At 37.7% G+C, this 23,217-nt stretch overlaps 1 protein-coding gene across 2 annotated transcripts; it reads right to left on the reverse strand.

The window, feature by feature from the left end:
- Positions 1–1,756: 1,756 nt before the first annotated feature.
- On the reverse strand, positions 1,757–23,020 carry IFI44 (interferon induced protein 44). 2 transcript variants are annotated; one of them, XM_004431583.3, is made up of 8 exons: positions 22,955–23,020; positions 22,246–22,715; positions 11,690–11,726; positions 10,764–10,959; positions 10,458–10,607; positions 5,333–5,504; positions 4,429–4,529; positions 1,757–2,930 (listed from the first exon to the last, which is right to left on the reverse strand). In XM_004431583.3, exons 2-8 carry the CDS (start codon positions 22,703–22,705, stop codon positions 2,751–2,753), a joined length of 1,296 nt encoding a protein of 431 aa, XP_004431640.1. In that variant the 5' UTR covers positions 22,706–22,715; positions 22,955–23,020; the 3' UTR covers positions 1,757–2,750. The 2 variants fall into 2 exon arrangements, with proteins under 2 accessions (XP_004431640.1, XP_087304671.1); XM_087448545.1 differs by lacking the exons at positions 22,246–22,715; positions 22,955–23,020 and adding an exon at positions 14,661–14,878.
- Positions 23,021–23,217: the final 197 nt, after the last annotated feature.

Consider the following 23,217-nt stretch of genomic DNA (forward strand, 5'->3'; position numbering starts at 1 on the left):
TGTGGGCCACTTAGTGATATTCCTCTCTACTGCAGGTCATCATATTGGAGTGGGGTTCCCATTGATACCATGTATCCATCTCTCCTATCAGTCTCTCTGTGGTCCCTCTATCACCTGTTGTGCAGAAGCTATTTATGCAGCCCTCCTGTCTTCTTCACGAAGAATTGGTCTACTGTAGGTGTATATTCAGTGTGTCCATGAGAGGAGTGAGTTCAGGGTCTTCTATGCCACCACCTTGGACCTTCTAATTCATTAGATTTTTAAATGGAACCAAATACTTCTTAAAGTCCCTTTAAGGGGGATTGGCAATATCTATTAAAGCTAGAAATGTACATACTCTACTACACAGCAATTCGGTCCTAGACATACATACCCAAAAGAAATGTTTCCATATGTTCTCCAAAAAGCATGTAATGGAGTGTTTATAGTAGCACTATTTGTAACAGCCCCAAACTAGAAACTACCCAAATGCCCATCAATGGTAACATAGAGGAGAATAAATGATCTTCATCTACATGCAATGATATGAATCAAACAAATATATTATCACATGAAAGTCAGACCTAAAAGAGTAATAGTACATAATACTATTTATATAGGGGATAAAAACAGTCAAGACTAATCTATGCAATTAGAAGTCAAAATAGTGGATTTCCTAGGTAATAACTAGACTGGCACATAAAAGGGACTGCTAGGATGCAGGTGAAATTCTGTTTCTTATCTGAGCTCTAGTCTCATGGGTTTGTTAAGTTTGTGAAAATGTATTGAGCCATATACTTATGAACCATGCAGTTTTTATGTGTATACCATAGTTTAATAAAAAGCTTTTTTTTAATTAACTTAATTTTAGACTTCATAATATTTTTTGTATCAAACCTATAATCTAAATGAGGAACTAGATACAAAACATCCTGAATCTATAAGATACATGTTGTGGTGCCTCACCAACTCAGTTAACCCAACAGTGGCCATGTCCGTGATTAACTCTCTTCTAATAATAATAAATCACTCTCTCTGGGCAAGTATGACCTAAGATGGGCTGAAATATTTCCTTGCTTTTCTGGATAGAATGTTCTTGGGGGTAGGCATATGATTCAAGCTAGATCAATTGTAGTCTTTTTTTGGATTATTTCACAATGAAACTGGGAAAGAAAAGTCTTATTTCTTTTCCTCTTTCTTTTCAATAAGACTGAATAAATGTGAGCCTGAATCTTGCATTTAGATAGTTTAAGATTTATCAAGAATGCTAGCCTGAGACAATGACAGCAATATGCAGAAAGAAGGAACCAGAGGAGTGTCTGTGTGTTTGTGTGTGTGTGTGTGTGTGTGTGTGTGTGTAAGAGGGAGAGAGAATAGCTTTGGATCCCTAGATTCAACCATCTCTGAAGCCAATTCAGTTGAATCCCAGCCTTTTCTATGGGTTGATTACTTGATCCAATACTATAGTCCTCTTTTTTATTCATGTAGTTAAGGTTGAGTTTTGTCACTTATAACTAAAATAGTCGTAATTGACAGAGTAATCAAACTATAGTCCCTATGGAACTCATTAATTGCCACAGCCTGGAAGAGGGGTTAGAATATTAAACAAAAAATGGTTTTAGGTTAAAGCTGGGGACCCAAAGCGAATAAAATCAAGTCCTTTGGAAATAAAATAAAAAGGCAAAACTAAGGTGAAGGAGATAAAGATGAGAAGTTGCTGACAAGTCATATTAAAATAAAATTTTTTCCAAATTCACAAACACACACTCAAGTTAGATTCAGGTTTTAGAAGAAGAAACTTTAATTTTTCACAGATACAAAACATAAATCCAAAAGAAATTATGATTGTTTTTTACAATTGATGACTTTAAATCCTGCTATTCCTAGTTATTTACAGGTATTACAATTTTGTATGTGCATCTTCATCTCAGACGAAAAGAAAATATCCCCTTCAGTTTTAGCTAATTTTTTTCCTATGTTCTCTCATTTCTCAACTTCACTCTTCTATGATGAGATAAAAATTATAAATATACAAAGGGTTCATATATTTATTATGTTCTTTTGCACATTTGATAATTCTTTTTCTAAGAAATGAATTACCCCTGAGAAAAGGTTAACAAAATATTCTTAATGGATTATTTAGGGAAAGCAGCCAGAGGGAAGAGGAACATTGGGCTATGGAGGTCTAGGCCAACCCTGACTTTGGGAGTGCATGTACCATGAGGACGAGAAGAAATGGAGAAACCAAGATGGCAGAGCCAAGAAAGCAAAATTAGTAGTATGAGAGCTTCCCACACTGCATTAAGAGGGAGTCTGAGGAGGGAGAGGTGTCAAAACAGTCAAATCAAAAAAGGCAGAAGTATGAGGTCCCAAGGAGGGGCAAATAATCAAAGGTCACATCTGATCAGGAGCAATGTTGATCCAATCCAGTTCTGGGTCCCAAGCAAAGAAGTACATTTTAAGAGAAGAGGGCAAGGATACAGCTTGGGATGTTCAGACAGAAGGAATGGCAGAAGTGGATCATTTCAAAAGTTTCATTTTAATACAAGATAAGAGGGAAGAGAAGTAGTGCAGATCCTCTAGAATCTACCCTAGGGGTAAAGAATCAGGAAATGTAAGGAAAAAAAATACATCCAGCCAGTGGCTTAAAGGGCAGGATTACTCACATGGCAGCAACCCGCAGAGACTGAGAACTGCCCGGTACCCAAAAGATTCAAGCAGGAAGTAGTCATGTAGCTGACATCTTCAAGTTTCTACACCACCAAAGGTATCTACCTTGTGTCCTCAAGAGGCAAATCCTCTAAGAAGTCATCTGCAGCCCACAGCATATGTCTCAGTGCAGAGAGGATCAGAACGTCCTTTAGAGGGTCCAGCTCCCACTCACAGGTGTAATTACTAACCACCAAAATGTCAGAAAGAGCAAATCCAAGTTCTTTGTGAACTGCCTCTACCTGCAATACAGAAATTAAAACCCAGAAATCTCAAAACAGTAAAAAATGTTATTTTATGTCAATATAGATTATTAAAGCAATAACAAAAAGTAGGAGCTTGGCTATAATTTTCCTGTTGAGAAAAATGGAGACAGAGATCTGGCCCCATTAAGTACTTCTTAAAGAACCTGACAAGTCAAGCTCTAATATCACTGCTAATTTTCACTTAAAATATACACAATAGATTCAACATAAACTAGAAATGAAAGGTAACTAATAGTTCTATATAAACTACTTTGAAATTGAAGCATTTTTAATACAATTACACTAAAGTCCATAATTTTCTTCAGCTTCCTTTTAAAAGTTATTCTCAGGATAAGTCGATTTTACTAGACTGGTTTAATGTTGATATTTAATTCTTGCTTAGACTAGTTTATCTGTGGAGCCAGACTTCCTGGGTTCAAAACAGGGCTCTGTCCCCTCTTAGCACTGTCAATAAACACTAGCAAGTGCTTTACTCCGTGTGTTTTCGTTTTCTCATCTATAAAATGTGGCAATGACTGTACCCACCCCATAAGGTTGTTCTAAGTATTGAATAAGAAAATCTAGCTCATATTTAGTGTACAACAAATATCAGCTATTATTTTATCCTTCCAGCTGATGTTCCCACCTCCAGGTTCCTTTCGACTCCAATCTATTTTGTACGCGTGTGGCAGATTAATTTTTGTGAAGTTTAACTTTGGTCACATCACTACTCTTTCAAAAAATTGCTATGATTTCCCATAGTGCACCTAATTAAGTAAAATTACCTCATGCCAAGGTAACTTTCTCGATTTATCTCCCCCTGCAAAGACTCAGCCCTCCGCTAAACTGAACAACTCCATGCTTCCCATCCACAGTGCCCTCTCCTGCGTTGAGGCATTGACTGATGCTGTCCCCACAGCCTGAATTATTCCCCTTTTTTGTTTCTTCATGTTTTGAAATACTCTGCCTCCTTGAGTGCTATTTCCCAGTGAGAAAATTTTCCCCCATTGTCTTTAACACAATATTTTCCTCTCTAAACTTTCAAAGCATTTTATTTTCAGTCATGTCATGATATTTATCATATTCAATCACATCAAATTATTTTGTCAGCTTTTTCTTTATTGCACTCCCACATCCCTTCACCTCCACCTATAAAATTGTAAGCTTTTTAGTGCAGGGGGATTGTTTTAATTATTTGTGTATCTGATTAGAGATTATTACACTGGCTCGATCATTAAAAGTAATCAATGTTTTTTGACTTGAACTTAATTGAATTAAATTGTAATGAATGGAGTTATCTGTGTCAGTGTGAAGATAAATATATATTTAATTTTTAAAACTTGGGAAATGAGTCTGAATTATCCAAGCAATTGTTTCAATTCTTCTTAAATTCAATTCTTCTTAAAAAAATGTCTATTTTTATTTTTATACACAGTAATATCATGTGATTATAGTGATGTCCCAGAAAATGTTTACAAAGGGCAACATTCATTACCTTGGACTTCACAGGCAGACATCTGTATATGTCTATAAAGTCATCTTTTGTAATCAGATCCATGCTATCCACATGAGTGAGCAAAACCAAATGTACCATACCTATGCCAAACAGATATATATTGTTTTTATCATTATAGACAGCATCACTATTTTTTAGTTAATTAGCTATCAGTTATGCAATAATGAAACAATTTAAGAGATGTGGGAAGGCCCACCACCCCCCACAAAAAATTCCCCTGAACTACTCATTAATACCTGGAATTCTTCCCACATAGGAAGTTCCCTTCATTGCCTTCCATGGTAATAAACGAGGCTTCAAGTGAAACTACCTCTTGGAAAAGGTAACTAAAATTTATGCTACAATACTGCTGATTGATTTGACAACCTATACAAACAGTAATGTTTTTATGTAGACTAGAGAAAAGATCAAAGCATTCTAAAAAACAAGATGGAGGAGAAGAGGCCCCAAGAAGGAGATAGGATGTGTCAAAGCATCACAAATAAACTGCTCCTATGTCACAATGTTGGCAAGCACCTCCCTGCACACCACCCTTGCAAGGTTTTAAATTGCAATGAGCAAGTCATTGAAGTCATACATCATTCCCTGCCTCTAACTTAATCAAAGTTGTGAGAAACTAGCTCTTTCCCAAACAGAACAGATAATAAAGCCAAGAAAAGCCAGTGTGGGGCACCCTAATTTCCTAATCTTGTTTACCTTCTCCAAACCTTTAGTCACTTGCACATAGTCACATAGCTAGTGAGTACTTGATTTGATTAAACCATGCTGATGGACCAGGGAAGATTCACACACGCAATTTCTTAAGTTCTTCATCCTATCCAAAAACCATTCTACAATACAGTCTAATCAATTGCCCTTGGTAGTAAAGTGGAATGAGACTCACCATACTTTATCAACTTCCTTCGAACTCTTCTGATCGTTGACACCATCTCATGAGAGAGGTGTTCAATAGAGTTGGCGTCGAACACAAATGCCACACAATGAATTCTGTCCTTCAGCAATGGGGAGTCAATATAGTTACAATGACCTGATGTGATTGGTTTCATGGGATTAAACTGTAAGGTAAACATAAAGCAACATATTAATTCAATGAATATTTATCAGCACATACTGCATACCAGGCACTGTGCAAGTGAATGACACAGGGAACAAAACCGACAGGTCTCTAATATTGTGAGGCTAGCAATCTGGTAGAGAAGAAAGTCATTATGCAGAAGCTAGCAGTCCTTTCACCTAGTCAGGTAAAGCTTCTGCAAGAAAGGAACATGTAATCTGAGAGCTAAAATATAGAGAGAGTTAGCATGATAAAGGGAATAAGGATAAGGCAGAAAGTATTCTAGATAGAAGAAGCATTCAGAAAGAAATCTGGTATCATCAGGCAGACTGTAAGGGGGAAAAGTGGTGCAAAATGAGATGCAGTTACTCTTGAACTAGTAATCCCTCTACTGGGAATCCATCCCACAGTTACACCGGCAAAACATGAAATGATGTATGCACAAAACTGTTAACTTCAGGACTATTTGTAGTGGCAAAATTCTGATATATCAATAATATATAGTATTCTATCACTACTCTAAGAAAGGAGGAGCCACAATCTATAACTATTTTCTTAAATATTAAAAAAAAGGAAGTAAATCATAAATTTTTATATGGTTACTGATAGAAAGAGGAGAGAAATGTATTTGAAGGGGCAGAGAAAGAAGATGAATTCTTTGAATATATCTTTTTTTGTAGATTTGACTTTAGAACCATATAAATTATAAACATAAATAAAAAACAAAATTAAATTTAAAAAGCAATCCCTAAATTAAATTAAAGTGAACTTTTGCGTCCAGTTGGGGTCATAACTACACAGAGAAAAATCATTTCTGATTGACTTTAAAACACAGTAATTTCTATACTCTTACCACATGATACATCCTAAAGACAGTATAAACATCTGCTAAATTTGTGTGTGTGTGTGAGGAAGATTAGCCCTGAGCTAACATCTGCTGCCAATCCTCCTCTTTTTGCTGAGGAAGATTGGCCCTGGGCTAACATCCGTGCCCATCTTCCTCTACTTTATATGCGATGCCGCCACAGCATGGCTTGACAAGTGGTGTGTCTGTCCTCACCCAGGATACGAGCCTGTGAACCCCAGGCTGCAGCCACAGAGCGCACGCACTGAACCACAGCGCGCACACACTTAACTGCAGCGCCACCGGGCCGGCCCCTAAAATTTTTTAATTGGTTACAATTTTGGTTGTGATTATTGATATTAAATATGATTATGATTAGATAATTCATGGTAGCATTAGAGTTTTTATCCTGAGACTACAGTGACTATTATGTGAAATAAAGCAAATGAGTTGTGACATGATATTCTTTCATCTCTGGTGTCCTTGAAAACAGAGATTCTCTGTTTGGGAGAAAGCAGATATAGATGCAAGATAGAAGATATTAAGTAATAACTGTCTAGTCTTGAATTTGAATGAGAAGTTTCTATGTGAATATATAATGTATTTTACCATAAAAACATATATTTCTTAGTTCTGTCCACTGAAAAGGGCAAAAACCAATGACCAACCAAGTAGCAACGAACAGTGCTATTGACCCAAACCAAGACTTCTTTGAGAAATAACTTATTTAAAATCTGGGGCAGGGCCGGCCTGGTGGCACAAGGGGTTAAATGTGCGCGCTCCGCTTTGCCGCGGCCCGGGGTCGCCGGTTCGCTTCCTGGGCCGCACCGACACACCACTTGTCGGGCCATGCTGTGGCGGAGTCCCATATAAAGTGGAGCAAGATGGGCACGGATGTTAGCCCAGGGCCAGTCTTCCTCAGCAAAGAAGAGGAGGATTGGCAGATGTTAGCTCAGGGCCAGTCTTCCTCACAAAAAAAAGAAAAAAAAACAAATAAAATCTGGGGCTGCAAATATACAAGATGTGGCTTGGATATCTAGTCATAACATAAATCAAGGAACATAACAGGTTTTTAGGTTCATGTCAAAAAGATTCAGGATCCAAACTGTAGAGGCTCCCACTGGTCAAAGATGTTACATTTGACAACAGTATGGAGAAAAACTACAGTGGATTGAGACACATCAAATATGTTCAATTCATGAGTTCATAATGATAATAAAACAATCTCTGGTCACTATTGGCAGATACAAAGAAACCAACTTATTATTTCAAAAGCTTGTATAAAAGAAAAAAAACAAGCAAACATCCTGTCTTTCATATATTAACTGTACCCCTAGGTCATCAAATAGTACATGAGGAGAAGTTTTTCTTTCATATGTGAAATGAAGGAATGATAGAGATAAAATATCACTATTTTCACACCCTAATAAATAAATTGATCCAGGCACTGAACATTAATGAATACCAAAATTAGAAAAGCAATAAAACTGAAAACTGTGTGCCTTCTCCTGGAAGAACACAACGCCATCTATGAGGTAGAAGCTGAGTCTGAATGTGCCTCTAGAGTCAATGACCAATTTTCAGGATACATGGAAAACAAGACCATGGAAAACTACATCGACGGATGCAAACAACAAAGTTCAGACTATGGGGAAGTCTACAGAACAAACAACCAGATTTCTTAAAAGACAAACTGCAAGGAAAAATACCATAAGAGATAGAGGCAGAATGTACAGGCCAAAAGAGGCTGAATAGGGCCGGCCCTGTGGCCTAGTGGTTAGGTTCAGCATGCTCTGCTTTGGCAGCCTGGATTCGCAGGTTCGGATCCCGGGCACAAACCCACAGTATTCATCAGCCATGCTGTGGTGGTGACCCACATACAAAATAGAGAAAGGTTGGCACAGATGTTAGCTCAGGGCAAATATCCTCAAGCAAAAAAAGAGGAGGATTGGCAACAGATGTTAACTCAGGGCGAATCCTCCTCAGCAAAAAAAAAAGAGGCTGAATAAATTTATTTGAATTATTTTTCAAACAAACTGTTAAAAAAGATACATGATACTTATACTTATAAGACAATTAAAAAGCTGAACATTAAGTGATATTTGTTAAATTAAGCAACAATTATTAATTTTAGATGTGATAACAGTATTATGGCTATGTTCATTAAAAGATATGTATATCCCTATGTATATAAATGTATATTCATTTATGGATGAAGTGTTATGACTTCTTAAATTTGCTCCAAAATAATACAGGAGAGGAGACAGTGGGTAGATAGAGATGAAACAAAATTGGCTACGGGGGCTGGCCCAGTGGCATAGCAGTTAAGTTCACATCATCCGCTTCCATGGCCCAGGGTTTGCCGGTTCGGATCCTGGGTGCAGACCTACTCACTGCTCATCAAGCCATGCTGAGGCGGCGTCCCACATAGAGCAACTAGAAGGATGTGCAGCTATGACATACAACTATCTACCAGGGCTTTGGGGAGAAAAAAAGGAAAAAATGGAAGAAGATGGGCAACAGATGTTAGCTCAGGGCCAATCTTCCTCAAAAAAAAAAATTGGCTATGAGTCAAAAATTGTTGAAGCTGAGTAAATGAAAATTCATTAAATTGTTTTGTCTACTTTTGCACAGGTTTAAAATTCTGTATAATAAAGTTTTTTTTTTTAAAAAAAAGGATATTTAAAAATAAACCTAACTAATTCTACAAATGACTCTACACTGAGGAATGAAAGAACCTTGCATGAACAGAAAAACAAAAAATGCTGTGTCTCTGGATAGGAACACTGGATATGTAAAGATGTAAATCAACTTTCAATATAAAATTTTAATGTAATTTCAATCAAAGCATCAACAAATCAAACACAAACAAACAAATAAAACACAAACACACTCACTTGGAAAAGTATATGTGTGAAAATGGTCAAGAAAAACAAATGTGAGTAATGTATAATGAATATGACTTGTCCAGTGAGTTATCAAGACATAACTGAGTTCTATGGGAATTAAAACAATTGAATAATATGGTTATGAAAGCAACATCATGAAAGTATTGATAAATACATCAATAGAACAAACTAGAGGGTACAAAAACCATTCCCTATATTTGGTAAGGAAAAGTTGCAAAAGACATTCAATGAAAGATGTTGGCCCATTTGACTATTCATTTAAAATAAGATAAATTAATGATTAATTCAAGATCTAAATGTTTACAAAAAGGACTAGAAATTTAAAAAAAAAGATAGACTAGAATGACTTCTCTTTAATCTCCTCCTTCCTCTTGCCCGGAACGCTGACAGTTGAAGATCTTGAGAGCATAAAGATGGAAGCCATATGTCTTAGTCAGCTTGGACTGCTATAGGAATTACCATATTGGCTGGCTTACACAATAAACATTTACCACTCAGAGTTTTGGAAGCCAGGAAGTCCAAGATCAAAGTGCTGACAGATTTGGTGTCTGGTGAGAGACTTCTTCCTGATATGTAGACAGCCGCCTTCTTGCTATGTCCTCATATGGCTGAGAAAGCAATCATTTCTCTTGCATTTCTTCTGACAAGGGCACTAATCCCATTCATTAGGGCTTCACCCTCATGACCTAATCATCTCTCAAAGGCCCCAGGTTCAAATACCATCACATTGGGGATTAGGGCTTCAATGTATGAATTTTGGAGGGACACAAACATTTAATCCATATCATCCCATGCTGAGGACCTCAGAAAAGAAAGTCAGAAGGACCCTTGAAATTAATAACCTCAGAGAGCTGCCATATTGGCCCAAAGCTACCTACTTTCAGACTTCCTGTTACATAAGAAAAATTATCTATATGAGTAAGTTGATATAGTTTGATATCTGTTTCATATAGCCAAAGGCAATTGAATGTATAATAACATTCAGAATTGTTATGACAGCTATGATGGAATAGTCCTTCAGATGTTTTAACTCTTTGTAAAATAAAATATCAACAAGGAACAAAGGATTTTGAACAGGTATAGTTTAAGAAAATAAAAGCTGAATCACTAAACTAGACTAGAGTCTGATGTTCTCGACAGTGGGCAAAAATAAACATTTTAAATATCAATTATAATTTTTCAATGATTAACCACATCATACCTGGTATCTGTCAGAAATGTGGCCTTTTAAGATGTAGGGTATGTCATCCATGCAAAGCCCTTCTTCTTCCTCACCCAGCCCCATGGAGTCACACAGAATAAATGGCAAGGAGTTGCCATCCTGCTTATCCTTAACGGAATATGTCCTGTACTACAGAGGAGAAAAAAGTAACTTCAAGATTTCATTTTTTTAAAACTTTAAATTGAGATGAAGTCTACATATAATGAAGTTGATCAGCGAAAGACTTTTCAAATCTAATTAACTTGAACAAAGAAGCAAAGGCTGAGTTACCTAGAACGGACTCACCTTCTCAGATATCCCAGTTGTATCAGAGCCCACCAAAGCCTGGTGCATTACACGGCCTTGGAAAACAGATTTGACTGAGTTGGAAAAGCTAGACTTTCCAGCTCCAATTGGACCCAACAGAAGAATTCGTATTTGGGGAACCAGGTCTCCATATGGTTTGTAAGTTCTGATGCAAGACAATAAGCTCTCCCTGAGCCTGTTTAGACAAGACAATTTTAACAGCTGACTGAGATTAGGTCACAAGACTTTATTATAAATTTTCCTATAATTTATTTTTTCATATATATTATTATTTATTTTTGATTAGTAATTCGCCTTCTTGTATAAAAGACGTGAAACTATCCGACCTAAAATCCTATTGTAAAAGAAGGAAAAGAAAAAGAACACTTTTACCTAAAGCCAATCAGACATAAAATCTTTCAGATTTAAGTAACCAGACCATATAAACCTAGGAATAAATATCAACTATGTTAAACACGAAGATAAATTATCAATAATAGACTTCAAAAACCACAGCATAATATGTGACCTTTGAAGTTTATGGAAGTGGACCATTTCTAACACGTTCTTGAAACTCATGATAGGTATCTCCCACCTGCCAACCACCCCTTCCACAGCAATTTCCTAATGTAGTTGAAACTGTCACTGCAAGAATTCTAAGCAAAAATGTAGGCAGGCAGCCAAATAATTATTTTCTTTTAAGTATATAAAACATTAGAAATGTCTTCCCTCTACTCAGTGTTCTTTTTGTTTTAACTTTACTATTACCAAATTGTTTTAAATTTATAAATATGGGCATACTTTCTTCTTGATGATGCACAAGTTATCTGTTACAATTTGTGCTATCTATTTTATTGACAGAACTTGTAATAGAATAAGTCTAAGATAATGAACAGAATAATAGAGCATTAAAAACATTGACTTACTCAGTGACCCCTTCCATTGTCCTTTTGTCCAATACATCTACCAAAATAATCAGAGAATAATGAAGATTACAAGTTGTTGAATGACTGGCTAACTGAGTGAATGTCAATGAACTCGCTAGGGAAAAATACCAAAATAGCATTTCCAGGAGAACAGTGCAGTACAGTGAAAAGCAAGTGGAGAAAATTATGACAAATCTCCTTAACATCATCTCATTTGAAGAGTCGAGAGCTGGAGACAAGGTGGGCACTGCAAGATTATAGTGTCGGCAGATCTTTTCTCACCCAGTGACTCAGCAGTAGTGTGTGGCTCACTCCAACATGGGAGATGAGGGCTGGGGTCCTTTCTGAATCAGAGAAGCAAGGCCTAGAGGCATGGACAGGCCAAGGAAAGACTGGGAATACTCTAAGATATTTTCCCTTCCACAACCCAATAGGTCTGAAAGTGATAATTGCAGAGACACGCAAACAAAAAAACTACAGGCACCAGATTTTCTCCAAAATCTACTACCAACAATTGGGTCTCCTGGAACTTCCAGTCCAGTTGATTTTCTTCTTGGCTCCAGAAGAGAACGTAGGACTTGCACCTAGCCAACCAGAGCACAGTGAGTGGTCCAGGAGTGGGCTGTGAACTTCATTTGAACCAATGAGAGGCCCAGAATTTTTTTGTTTCTTAGGAAGAAGCACTATTTTATGGTGGATTTAAAACTGAAAGGATTGCATGTAGTGATGCTGGCAACTCTCTAAACCACAAAAGAAGAATACTGTGTGGAATGTTTATAAATATGACTATATGTGTGGTTACAAAGAAAATCTCTTTAAATTCCCAAAAGTAGAAATAGTGAAGACTGCATTCAATGACTACAATATAATAAAACTAAAAAAGAACAAGTGTAAACAAAGACAAATGCAACCTTTGGGGATTTTACAAAGCAGTCTCAACTTTAACATCCCAAAGAAAATAAAAAATCACAATTGTAAATATATAGGAAATAACAACAATATAAACACTCTATATCAACCTTGTGATAAAAGTATATTTCATTAATAACAAGAAAGAAGGAAAGTTTTGAAAGCAGAAAATAGAAACAGAAAAGAATGAAGGAACAAACTTAGAAACATAAGAAGAAAGAATTAAAAATACAAAGACAAAATTTATAAATTGAATAAAGCAGAAATTAATATAGTAGTTGATTAGTTTAAAATGCAAAATAAATAAATTACCAACTAGTAAAATCAAAGAAAACCAAATTCACAAAATGTCATACCACAGCTCACATACGGCTACCTATTGGCTACATATTGTACAGATTTTACAATATGGCTACATATTGTAAAACCAGTAATAAAAAGTGTTGGAAAAGATTTAGATTGATGGAAACTCTCGTACACTGCTTGTGGTAGTAGAATTGGTACCATTATGTTGGAAAACTTTGTCAGGATCCATTGAAGCTGAACATACACATACCCAATGACCCAGAAATTTCATATTTATATTCTTTGAAAAATATGTATATCCTTGAAGCAAAAGACACGTACAAGAATGTTTCTGGCAGTATTATTTGTAACAGCCTCAAACTGGAAAACCCAACCATCCACCAACAGTGATTTGATTAAAAAAAAAAAAGTGTGATGGAATCATTATAACGGAATACTATATGAAAATGAAAAGGAACGAATTACTGCTAATTGTAATAATATGGATGAATCTCTAGGGAGGTAAGATTTAAAACAGCTGGCCTGTGATGCATTGACTCACTTTACCAGGTAACACTTTCAGAAAGAAAGAAAAGTGACCCAGCCTAATTTCCTTATTAATATGCTAATACTCTTATCTTCTGCTAAATAGACTAATGATATTTGCTACCAGGAAAGTATTTCTCTCTTGAATGTCCTTAATAGGATGTTCCTGGCTAAGAATTACTTACAGTAAATAAATCCAGATTTTATGGATATATGAGGCATGTCTTCCTGGGAAATGTCGTGTAAGCTGATTGGCTTAGTCTGCTCAGGCTGCCATACAAAATACCATGGACTGGGGGGCTTAAACAACAGGAATGTATTTCTCGCAATTCTGGAGACTAAGTCCAAGATCAAGGTCCCAGCAAGGGAGGTTTCACTCTGAGGCCTCTTCTCTTGGCTTGTAGGTGGTTGCCATCTTGCTGTGTGCTCACATGACCTCTTTTTGTGTGTTCGTGGGGAGAAAGAAAGATCTCTCTAGTGTCCCTTCTTATATGGACACTTATCCTATTGAATTAAGGCCTCACTCTTATGACCTCATTTACCTAAATTACTTCCTTAGAGGGCCCATCTCCAAGTAAGGTCACATTGGGCGTTAGGACTTCAACATATGAATTTGATGGGGACACAATTCAGTCCATGGCACCGGCATATAAATGTCCCATAACCTAACCACTCTTTGATATGTAAAGTGGCCCTCAAACTTCATTTAAAAACCCATCTGGGAAAGAAGTCAAGATGGCGGCGTAAGCAGACTCTGAACTCCCCTCCTCCCGTGGACACAGCCAATTTACAACTACTCGTGGAAAAATTGCCCCTGAGACAGAACTGAAAACTGGATAAGAGGAACTCCTGCAACAACGGACAATCCTAACTGGGGTAGAAGAGGCAGAGACTCCCTTCCGGAGAGGAAAAACGCCGCCTCCACAAGCCGCCAGCTTCACGGCCTCCGGGAGCAGCTCACAGGTAGGCAGCCTCCCTGGAGGCGCGGGGCCCTGAGCCGGGGAGCGCCCCCGCTGTGGGCATTTTGTGGACCCAGCACAATCGAGACCAGCGGCATAATATCTGACTTTGCCTGCTACTAAAGCATTGGGGAGCACCCCCAGAAAACCCGGTTCACAAAGAAACTAAAACTGGCTCTTAAAGGGCCCACGCGCAAACTCACCCGTTTCAGAAAGCATCCTAAAATCACCAGAAAGAAAGGTGCATAGTGCTGTGGTGAAAAGAGACTCACCTGAAAGGCCCTGAGTGCATCTCGGTGAGAGGTGAGACCTCTCCAGGGACTGGGACATTGGCGGCGGCCATTGTTGTGGCCTGGTGTGAGCGTGCTGACACAGACGCCATTGGAGTTCTCCCTGAGGCCTGCTAGCCCAGGGTCTGCCCAACCCGCTAGAGCACCGATTTAATCCAGCTCAGCCAGGGCAGGCAGCCCACCCTAGAGACTGGCCCCACCCAACAACAAGCCCTCAGGCAACATGTGGGCCTGCATAGATTGGTGACTGGATTCTCTGCAGCCTGGCAACTGAGCCGACCTTCGCAGGGCAGGGTGTCCACAAGGAGCGGGTGGAGAGTGTGAGGCGGTGGTGGAGTGTGTGGGGCTCCCACCGTGGAGAGACTGGGTCCACTTGGGGAGGTCGGGGCACGCACATGGGGCAGGACTGTGTTGACTGTGTGTGTGGACCTGTGGGCGACAGTGTTTGTCAGCTGCAGAAGACTTGTGCTTCTCAAAGACCCACATAGGGGGTTTGCCCCAGCTTCCAAAGCCTGAAACAATTGGGTGCTCCTGTGCCTGAGGCCAGCCCCACCCAGCTGCAATCCTCAGAGAGCTGACAAGAGACCTAATAGGCTAGAGGCATACAGCAATTGTAAGGCCCTGAGCCTAACAACCTGCCACGGTGGGGGCCTACTCACTTAAAAGAAATACTGCAACACAAATGTGGTATTAGAAATTGCAGCCAACTGTGCTGGGGCTCCCCACACCTGATAAAGAGACTGAAGGGCCCACAACAACTACAAGCAGCTGAGCATTACAACAGCTGGCCAGGAGCATAACTCGGCCTCCCTGGGTGCCTACAGGGAGAGCAAACAGGCCACAACAGAAGGAGACACGTAGCCAACATAGGGGTCACCCCTGGAACATTGAGAACTGAGGGAAGCACACTGGAAGCCTCCTAAGCCATCACTTACATAAGGTCACCTATCCAAGAGCAGGAGACATAGCTGACCTACCTAATACATAGACACAAGCACAGGGAAAGAGGCAAAATGAGGAGGCAAAAGAATACATTCCAAGTAAGGGAATAGGACAAAACCCCAGAAAAGGAACTAAGTGAAACAGAAATGAGCAACCTACCTGACAGAGAGTTCAAATTAAGAGTGTTGACATTCTCACTGATCTGGGGAGAAGAATAGATGAACTCAGTGAGAATGTCAACAAAGAAATGGAAGATATAAAAAAGAACCAATCAGAAATGAAGAATACAATACTGGAAATGAAAAATTCATTAGAGGGACTCAAAAGCAGAGTAGAGGATACAGAAGAACGGATCTGTGAGCTGGATGAAAGACTAGAAGAAATTACCCAAGGTGAACAGGTAAAAGAGAAAAGAATTAAAAAGAGTGAGGACAGTCTAAGGGACCTCTGGGACAACATCAAGTGCACTAACATCCGTGTTATAGGTGTCCCGGAAGGAGTAGAGCGAGACAAGGGGGCAGAGAATCTATTTCAAGAAATAATAGATGAAAACTTCCCTAACCTAAGGAAGGAAGCAGACATCCAGGTACAGGAGGCACAGAGAGCCCCAAACAAGATAAACCCAAAGAGGCCCACACCAAGACACATCATAATCAAAATATCCAGAATTAAAGATAAAGAGACATTCTAAAAGCCGCAAGAGAATGTCAAGTTACATACAAAGGAAACCCCATAAGGCTATCAGCTGACTTCTCAGCAGAAACCTTACAGGCTAGAAGAGAATGGCACAATATATTTAAAGTGCTAAAAGGAAAAAACTTACAGCCAAGAATACTCTACCCAGCAAGGTTATCATTCAAAATGGAAGGAGAGATCAAAAATTTCCCAGACAAGCAAAAATTAAAGGAGTTTGTCACCAAGAAACCAGTGCTACAAGAAATGTTAAAGGGACTGATTTAAGGGGAAAAGAGAAGACCACAAATAGGAAAAATTATCTACTTCCATGATAAGAGGGTAATGGATACAAAAGCACAAAAAAGAGTTTAGATATGATATCAAAAACATAAAAGGAGGGAGGAGGGGAATTAAAGAGTACAGCTTTCAGACAGAGGTCAAACTAAAGTGACCATCATTCTGTATAGAAGAAGAAAGGAACAGAGAAGGACTACTAAAACACTGAGAAAAAAATAAAAAAAGTTTAAAAATGGCAGTAAGTACATACTTATCAATAACTACTTTAAATGTCAATGGACTAAATGCTCCAATTAAAAGGCATAGGGTGGCTGACTGGATAAAAAAACAAGACCCATATATATGCTGCATACAAGAGACACACTTCAGACCTAAAGACACTCACAAACTGAAAGTGAAGGGATGGAAAAAGATACTCCACGCAAATGGCAATGAAAAGAAAGCTGGGGTAGCAGTACTCATATCAGACAAAATAGACTTTAAAACAAAAACTGTAAAAAGAGACAAAGAAGGGCATTACATAATGATCAAGGGAACAATCCAACAAGAGGATATAACACTTGTAAATATCTACGCACTCCAATGTAGGTGCACCTAAATATATAAAGCAATTATTAACAGACATAAAAACAGAAATAGACAGTAACACAATAATAGTAGGGGACTTTAACACTCCACTTACACCAACGGATAGATCATCCAAACAGAAGATCAATAAGGAAACATTGGCCTTAAACGACACCTTAGAACAGATGGACCTAGTAGATATATACAGAGCATTCCATCCAAAAACCGAAGAATACACGTTCTTTTCAAATGCACATGGAACATTCTCCAAGATTGATCACATATTAGGCCACAAAACAAGTCTCCATAAATTTAAGAAGATTGAAATAATACCAAGCATCTTTTCTGACCACAACGGTATGAAACTAGAAATCAACTATAGGAAGAAAATCAGAAAAGCCACAAATACATGGAGATTAAACAAAATGCTACTGAACAACGACTGGGTTAACGAAGAAATCAAAGAAGAAATCAAAAATACCACGAGACAAATGAAAATGAAAATACGACATGCCAGAATTTATGGGATACAGCAAAAGCAGTTCTAAGAGGGAAGTTTATAGCGATACAGGCCTATCTCAACAAACAAGAAAAATCTCAAATAAACAATCTAAAAATGCACCTAAAGGAACTGGAAAAAGAAGAACAAACAAAGCCCAAAATCAGTAGAAGAAGGGAAATAATAAAGATCAGAGCAGAAATTAATGAAATAGAGACCAAAAAAACAATAGAAAAAATTAATAAAACCAAGAGCTGGTTCTTTGAAAAGATCAACAAAATAGACAAACCTTTAGCTAGACTCACCAAGAAAAAAAGAGAGAAGGCACAAATAAGTAAAATCAGAAATGAAAGAGGAGAAATTACAACAGACACCTCGGAAATACAAAAGATTATGAGAATACTATGAAAAGCTATATGCCAACCAATTCGACAATCTGGAAGAAATGGATAAATTCTTGGAATCATACAACCTTCCAAAACTCGATCAAGAGAAAGTAGAGAATTTGAATAGACCAATCACCAGTAAGGAGATCGAAACAGTAATCAAAAACCTCCCCCAAAATAAAAGTCCAGGACCACACGGCTTCCCTGGTGAATTCTACCAAACATTCAAAGAAGACTTAATACCTATCCTTCTCAAACTCTTCCAAAAAATTGAGGAGGGGGGGTAGCTCCCTAACTCATTCTACAAAGCCGACATTACCCTGATACCAAAACGAGACAAGGACAAAACAAAAAAAGAAAATTACAGGCCAATATCACTGATGAACATCGATGCAAAAATCCTCAACAAAATACTAGCAAATCGCATACAACAATACGTTAAAAAGATTATACACCATGATCAAGTGGGATTTATTCGAGGGATGCAGGGATGGTTTAACATTCGCAAATCAATCAACGTAATACACCACATTAATAAAATGAAGAATAAAAATCACATGATCATCTCAATAGATGCAGAGAAAGCATTTGACAAGATACAGCATCCATTTATGATAAAAATTCTGAATAAAATGGGTATAGAAGGAAAGTACCTCAACATAATAAAGACCATATATGAGAAACCCACAGCTAATATCATCCTCAATTGTGAAAAACTGAAAGCCATCCCTCTAAGAACAGGAACCAGACAAGGATGCCCACTGTCACCACTCCTATTTAACATAGTATTGGAAGTCCTAGCCAGAGCAATCAGGCAAGAGAAAGAAATAAAAGGGATCCAAATTGGAAAGGAAGAAGTGAAACTGTCACTATTTGCAGATGACATGATTTTATATATAGAAAACCCTAAAGAATCCACCAGAAAACTTTTAGAAGTAATAAACAAATATGGTAAATTTGCAGGATACAAAATCAACATACAAAAATCAGTTGCATTTCTGTACACTAACAACGAAGTAGCAGAAAGAGAAATTAAGAATACCATCCCATTTACAATTGCAACAAAAAGAATAAAATACCTAGGAATAAACTTAACCAAAGAGGTGAAAGATCTGTACACCGAAAACTATAAAACATTTCTGAAAGAAATTGAAGAAGACACAAAGAAATGGAAAGATATTCCGTGCTCTTGGATTGGAAGAATTAACATAGTTAAGATGTCCATACTTCCTAAAGCCGTCTATAGATTCAATGCAATCCCTATCAAAGTTCCAACAACAATTTTTCACAGAAACAGAACAAAGAATCCTAAAATTTATATGGAACAACAAAAGACCCCGAATAGCTAAAGGAATCCTGAGAAAAAACAACAAAGCTGGAGGTATCACACTCCCTGATTTCAAAATAAACTACAAAGCTATAGTCACCAAAACAGCATGGTAGTGGCACAAAAACAGACACACAGATCAATGGAATAGAATCGAAAGCCCAGAAATAAACCCACACATCTATGGACAGCTAATCTTTGACAAAGGATCCAAGAATATACAATGGGGAAAAGAAAGTCTCTTCAACAAATGGTGTTGGGAAAACTGGATAGCCATATGCAAAAAAATGAAAGTAGACTCTTACCTTACACCGTACACAAAAATTAACTCCAAATGGATTAAAGACTTGAATGTAAGACCTGAAACTGTGAAACTTCTAGAAGAAAACATAGGCAGTACACTCTTCGACATCGGTCTTAGCAACATCTTTTCAAGCACCATGTCTGACCGGGCAAGAGAAACAATAGAAAAAATAAATAAGTGGGACTACATCAAACTAAAAAGCTTCTGTACAGCAAAGGAAACCATCAACAAAATGAAAAGACAACCTAACAATTGGGAGAAGATATTTGCAAACCATACATCTGATAAGGGCTTAATCTCCAAAATATATAAAGAACTCGTGCGTCTCAACAGCAAAAAAACTACCAACCCAATTAAAAAATGGGCAAAAGACCTGAACAGACATTTCTCCAATGAAGATATACAGATGGCCAACAGACACATGAAAAGATGTTCAAAATCACTAACTATCAGGGAAATGCAAATCAAAACTACAATGAGATATCACCTCACGCCCGTCAGAATGGCTATGATTAACAAGACAGGAAACAACATGTGTTGGAGAGGATGTGGAGAGAAGGGAACTCTCATACACTGCTGGTGGGAGTGCAAACTGGTGCAGCCACTATGGAAAACAGTATGGAGATTCCTCAAAAAATCAACGATAGAACTACCATATGATCCAGCTATTCCACTGTTGGGTATTTATCCAAAGAACTTGAAAACACCAATTTGTAAAGGTACATGCACCCCTGTGTTCGTTGCAGCGTTATTCACCATAGCCAAGACTTGGAAGCAACCTAAGTGCCCATCAAGGGACGAATGGATAAAGAAGCTGTGGTATATATACACAATGGAATACTACTCAGCCATAAGAAACGATGAAATCCAGCCATTTGTGACAACATGGATGGACATTGATGGTATAATGCAAAGTGAAATAAGTCAGAGGGAGAAGGTCAAATACCGTATGATTTCCTTCATTAAGTAGTAGATAATAACAACAACAAACAAACACATAGGGACAGAGATTGGATTGGTGGTTGCGGGGGGGGGAGGGAGGGGGGTGAAGGGGATGGTTCGGTACATGTGTGTGGTGATGGGTTGTAGTTGGTGTTTTGGTGGTGAACATGATGTAATCTGTGCAGAAGTAGAGGTGTAGTGATGTACACCTGAAACTTTTACAATGTTGTAAACCAATGTTACTGCAATAAACAAAAAATTAAAAAAAATAAAATAAAATAAATTAACATATTGTACACTAAAAAAGAAAAGAAAAAAAAAAAAACAAAACCATCTGTTGTTCTTAGCCAGAAAGCATATGTCTAATATGGGAAGGAAGGATCTAGGAGTCTCACAGAATATGCTAGTACTCTTTCTGTCTTCTTTGATATTTTTTGATTGCCTTTATCCTTGAAATTATTAGTAAAACTTGATATTGGGTAAAATATCTGATTTGTAGAGGTCTGTTCTTATAATCCAATCCCTTGTGTTACCTCAATCTCTCAAACATAAGATTGAATGAAAGAGGCTAGACACAAAAGAGCACATATTTTGGTACGCTTCCACTCATATAAAATTCAAAAAGAGAAAATATTAATTAATGTTGCTATGAACTAGAATAAATAAATGAATCTGGCCTTAGGTTTTCCACAGAAACATCAATGCTGTGGAAAACATCCCCCCCAAAAAATGTGATCCAAGAATCGTGTACTCTGACAGTCATTTCAGTATGAAGACCACAGACAATTAGTTTGGAACATGAAAATACTCAGGGAGTATTATTCCCAGAAGCCCTTCTTTTAAATGGATAGATAGAAACAAGTATTTCATAAAAGAAATGTAAATGGCCAATACATGTAGACTTGTTAGCTATCAGGGATATGTAAAAATGAAAGTGAGAAACCATCTTTTGACCATCAGATTGGCAAATATTCTAAATACTGATAATATCAAAGATTGGCAAGGATATATAAGCATTTCTATAACACTCTTGGGGATAGTCACACACCTGAAGCTTTTGAAAGGTGTCTATCAAAATGCAAATGTACGTAATCCTTAAACAGCAATTCCACTACCAAGAAGTTACCATAAAGAAGTATCTTTGTGCACAGTTATATGTATAAAGAGATTACAGGAGCATTGTTTATAACAGTAAATACTGGAAACAATTTAAATGTCCTTTAGTAGAAAAATAAGTAAATTAATTTTGGTCTTTTGGTCTAATGGATATAAAGGGAAACTGCATCAGAAAGGACCCTGTACCAATCAAGAGAAGGTCAAGCTCTGCTTTCTTTCCAAGAGAGTCTCACAATCTTCAAGTTTTCTTCTCTCTCTCTACCTTCTCCTTCCACTTTTCCTTCTCCTCCCCTACTCCTTCCCCCACACAAATACACTCCAGAAAACTCTGTATATACTTCTTTTGACCATGATTGTGTCTTAGTAAACAATTTGTAGCCAGGTTTCAGTCTGGGCCACCTGGAGATAAGAACAAGTGTAAAAGTCATTTTTCCTGGCAGAGGTGAGTCAGCTCTAACCCTCCAAACATGCAGGAGAGAATTCTATAGCATAGGCTACCTGGTTAAACCTACCTTCACATCGAAACACTTCACATTCCTTGAAGGAAATACTATCGCATTGAGGTAATCCAAGTTTTTTACTTGTATTTGAGTGTATATACATATATTTTTCCTGTAGATCTATGTTGAATTCAGAATTCCTTTGCCATGGCTTTGCTTTTCCTACAGGAAACAACATAGATGGTGTGCATGGTCTTATTTCACATTCCAAAATTTCAGTCTCTTGAAAGGCAAAAAGCTTAATGGAAACTTCGTTTTCTGCCTGGTAACTCTTCTGCATAAATGCCCCAATGACATGATCTCCACTATAAATCACTGTCACAGTAGGTCCTTGGTCAGAGCATATCTGGAGCAAAACTTGAGGAGAGAATTCATGGTCACTAGCTTTATAGAGAAGACTAAACTGCTTTCCTCCAAAGTGATTCTGCAGACTCTTCTCTTGCACCCACGTCAAACGAGTTGTCACTGTCATACTTCTAAATCTAGGGGAAAGTCAAATACATTATCTGCTAAATATTGAAAAATAGATAATATATTCTGTCTCAAAGCTTGTATTTATGCCTCTTCTTTACATTACACATGAAATGAGTAAATAGAGGGTAAATAGATAAGAAAAATCATTAGCTAGTTTTTTATTCTAAATGATTATTTAAAAAAAATTTTTTTTTAAGACTATCATTTGCAAGTGGCTAGGAAAAGTAAAAAGGAGCAAATCATTTACCCGTTTGTAGAATCTGCACAAGGGCTGAAGCTGAGGGTAGCTGTTCTGTCTGGACAGCTAGGCAGGCACAAAGTGGGAGCAGAGAATTCTTCAGCAGCCTTGAGGTTTCAGAGCTTCCAAGAAAAGGAAACTGAAACTCACTACGGCTCAGCCCAATTGGCAGTGTGCCAACTTCTCTCTGTAGCGGGAGCATAAATTTATCCAATTAATTTAACTTAATTTTTTTTAACAGAAGTATAGTTGACATACAATATTATGTTAGT

This window comes from Ceratotherium simum, chromosome 2 (genome assembly GCF_057802395.1).
Source record: "Ceratotherium simum simum isolate JZ-2026a chromosome 2, ASM5780239v1, whole genome shotgun sequence".
Taxonomy (NCBI): Eukaryota; Metazoa; Chordata; class Mammalia; order Perissodactyla; family Rhinocerotidae; genus Ceratotherium; species Ceratotherium simum.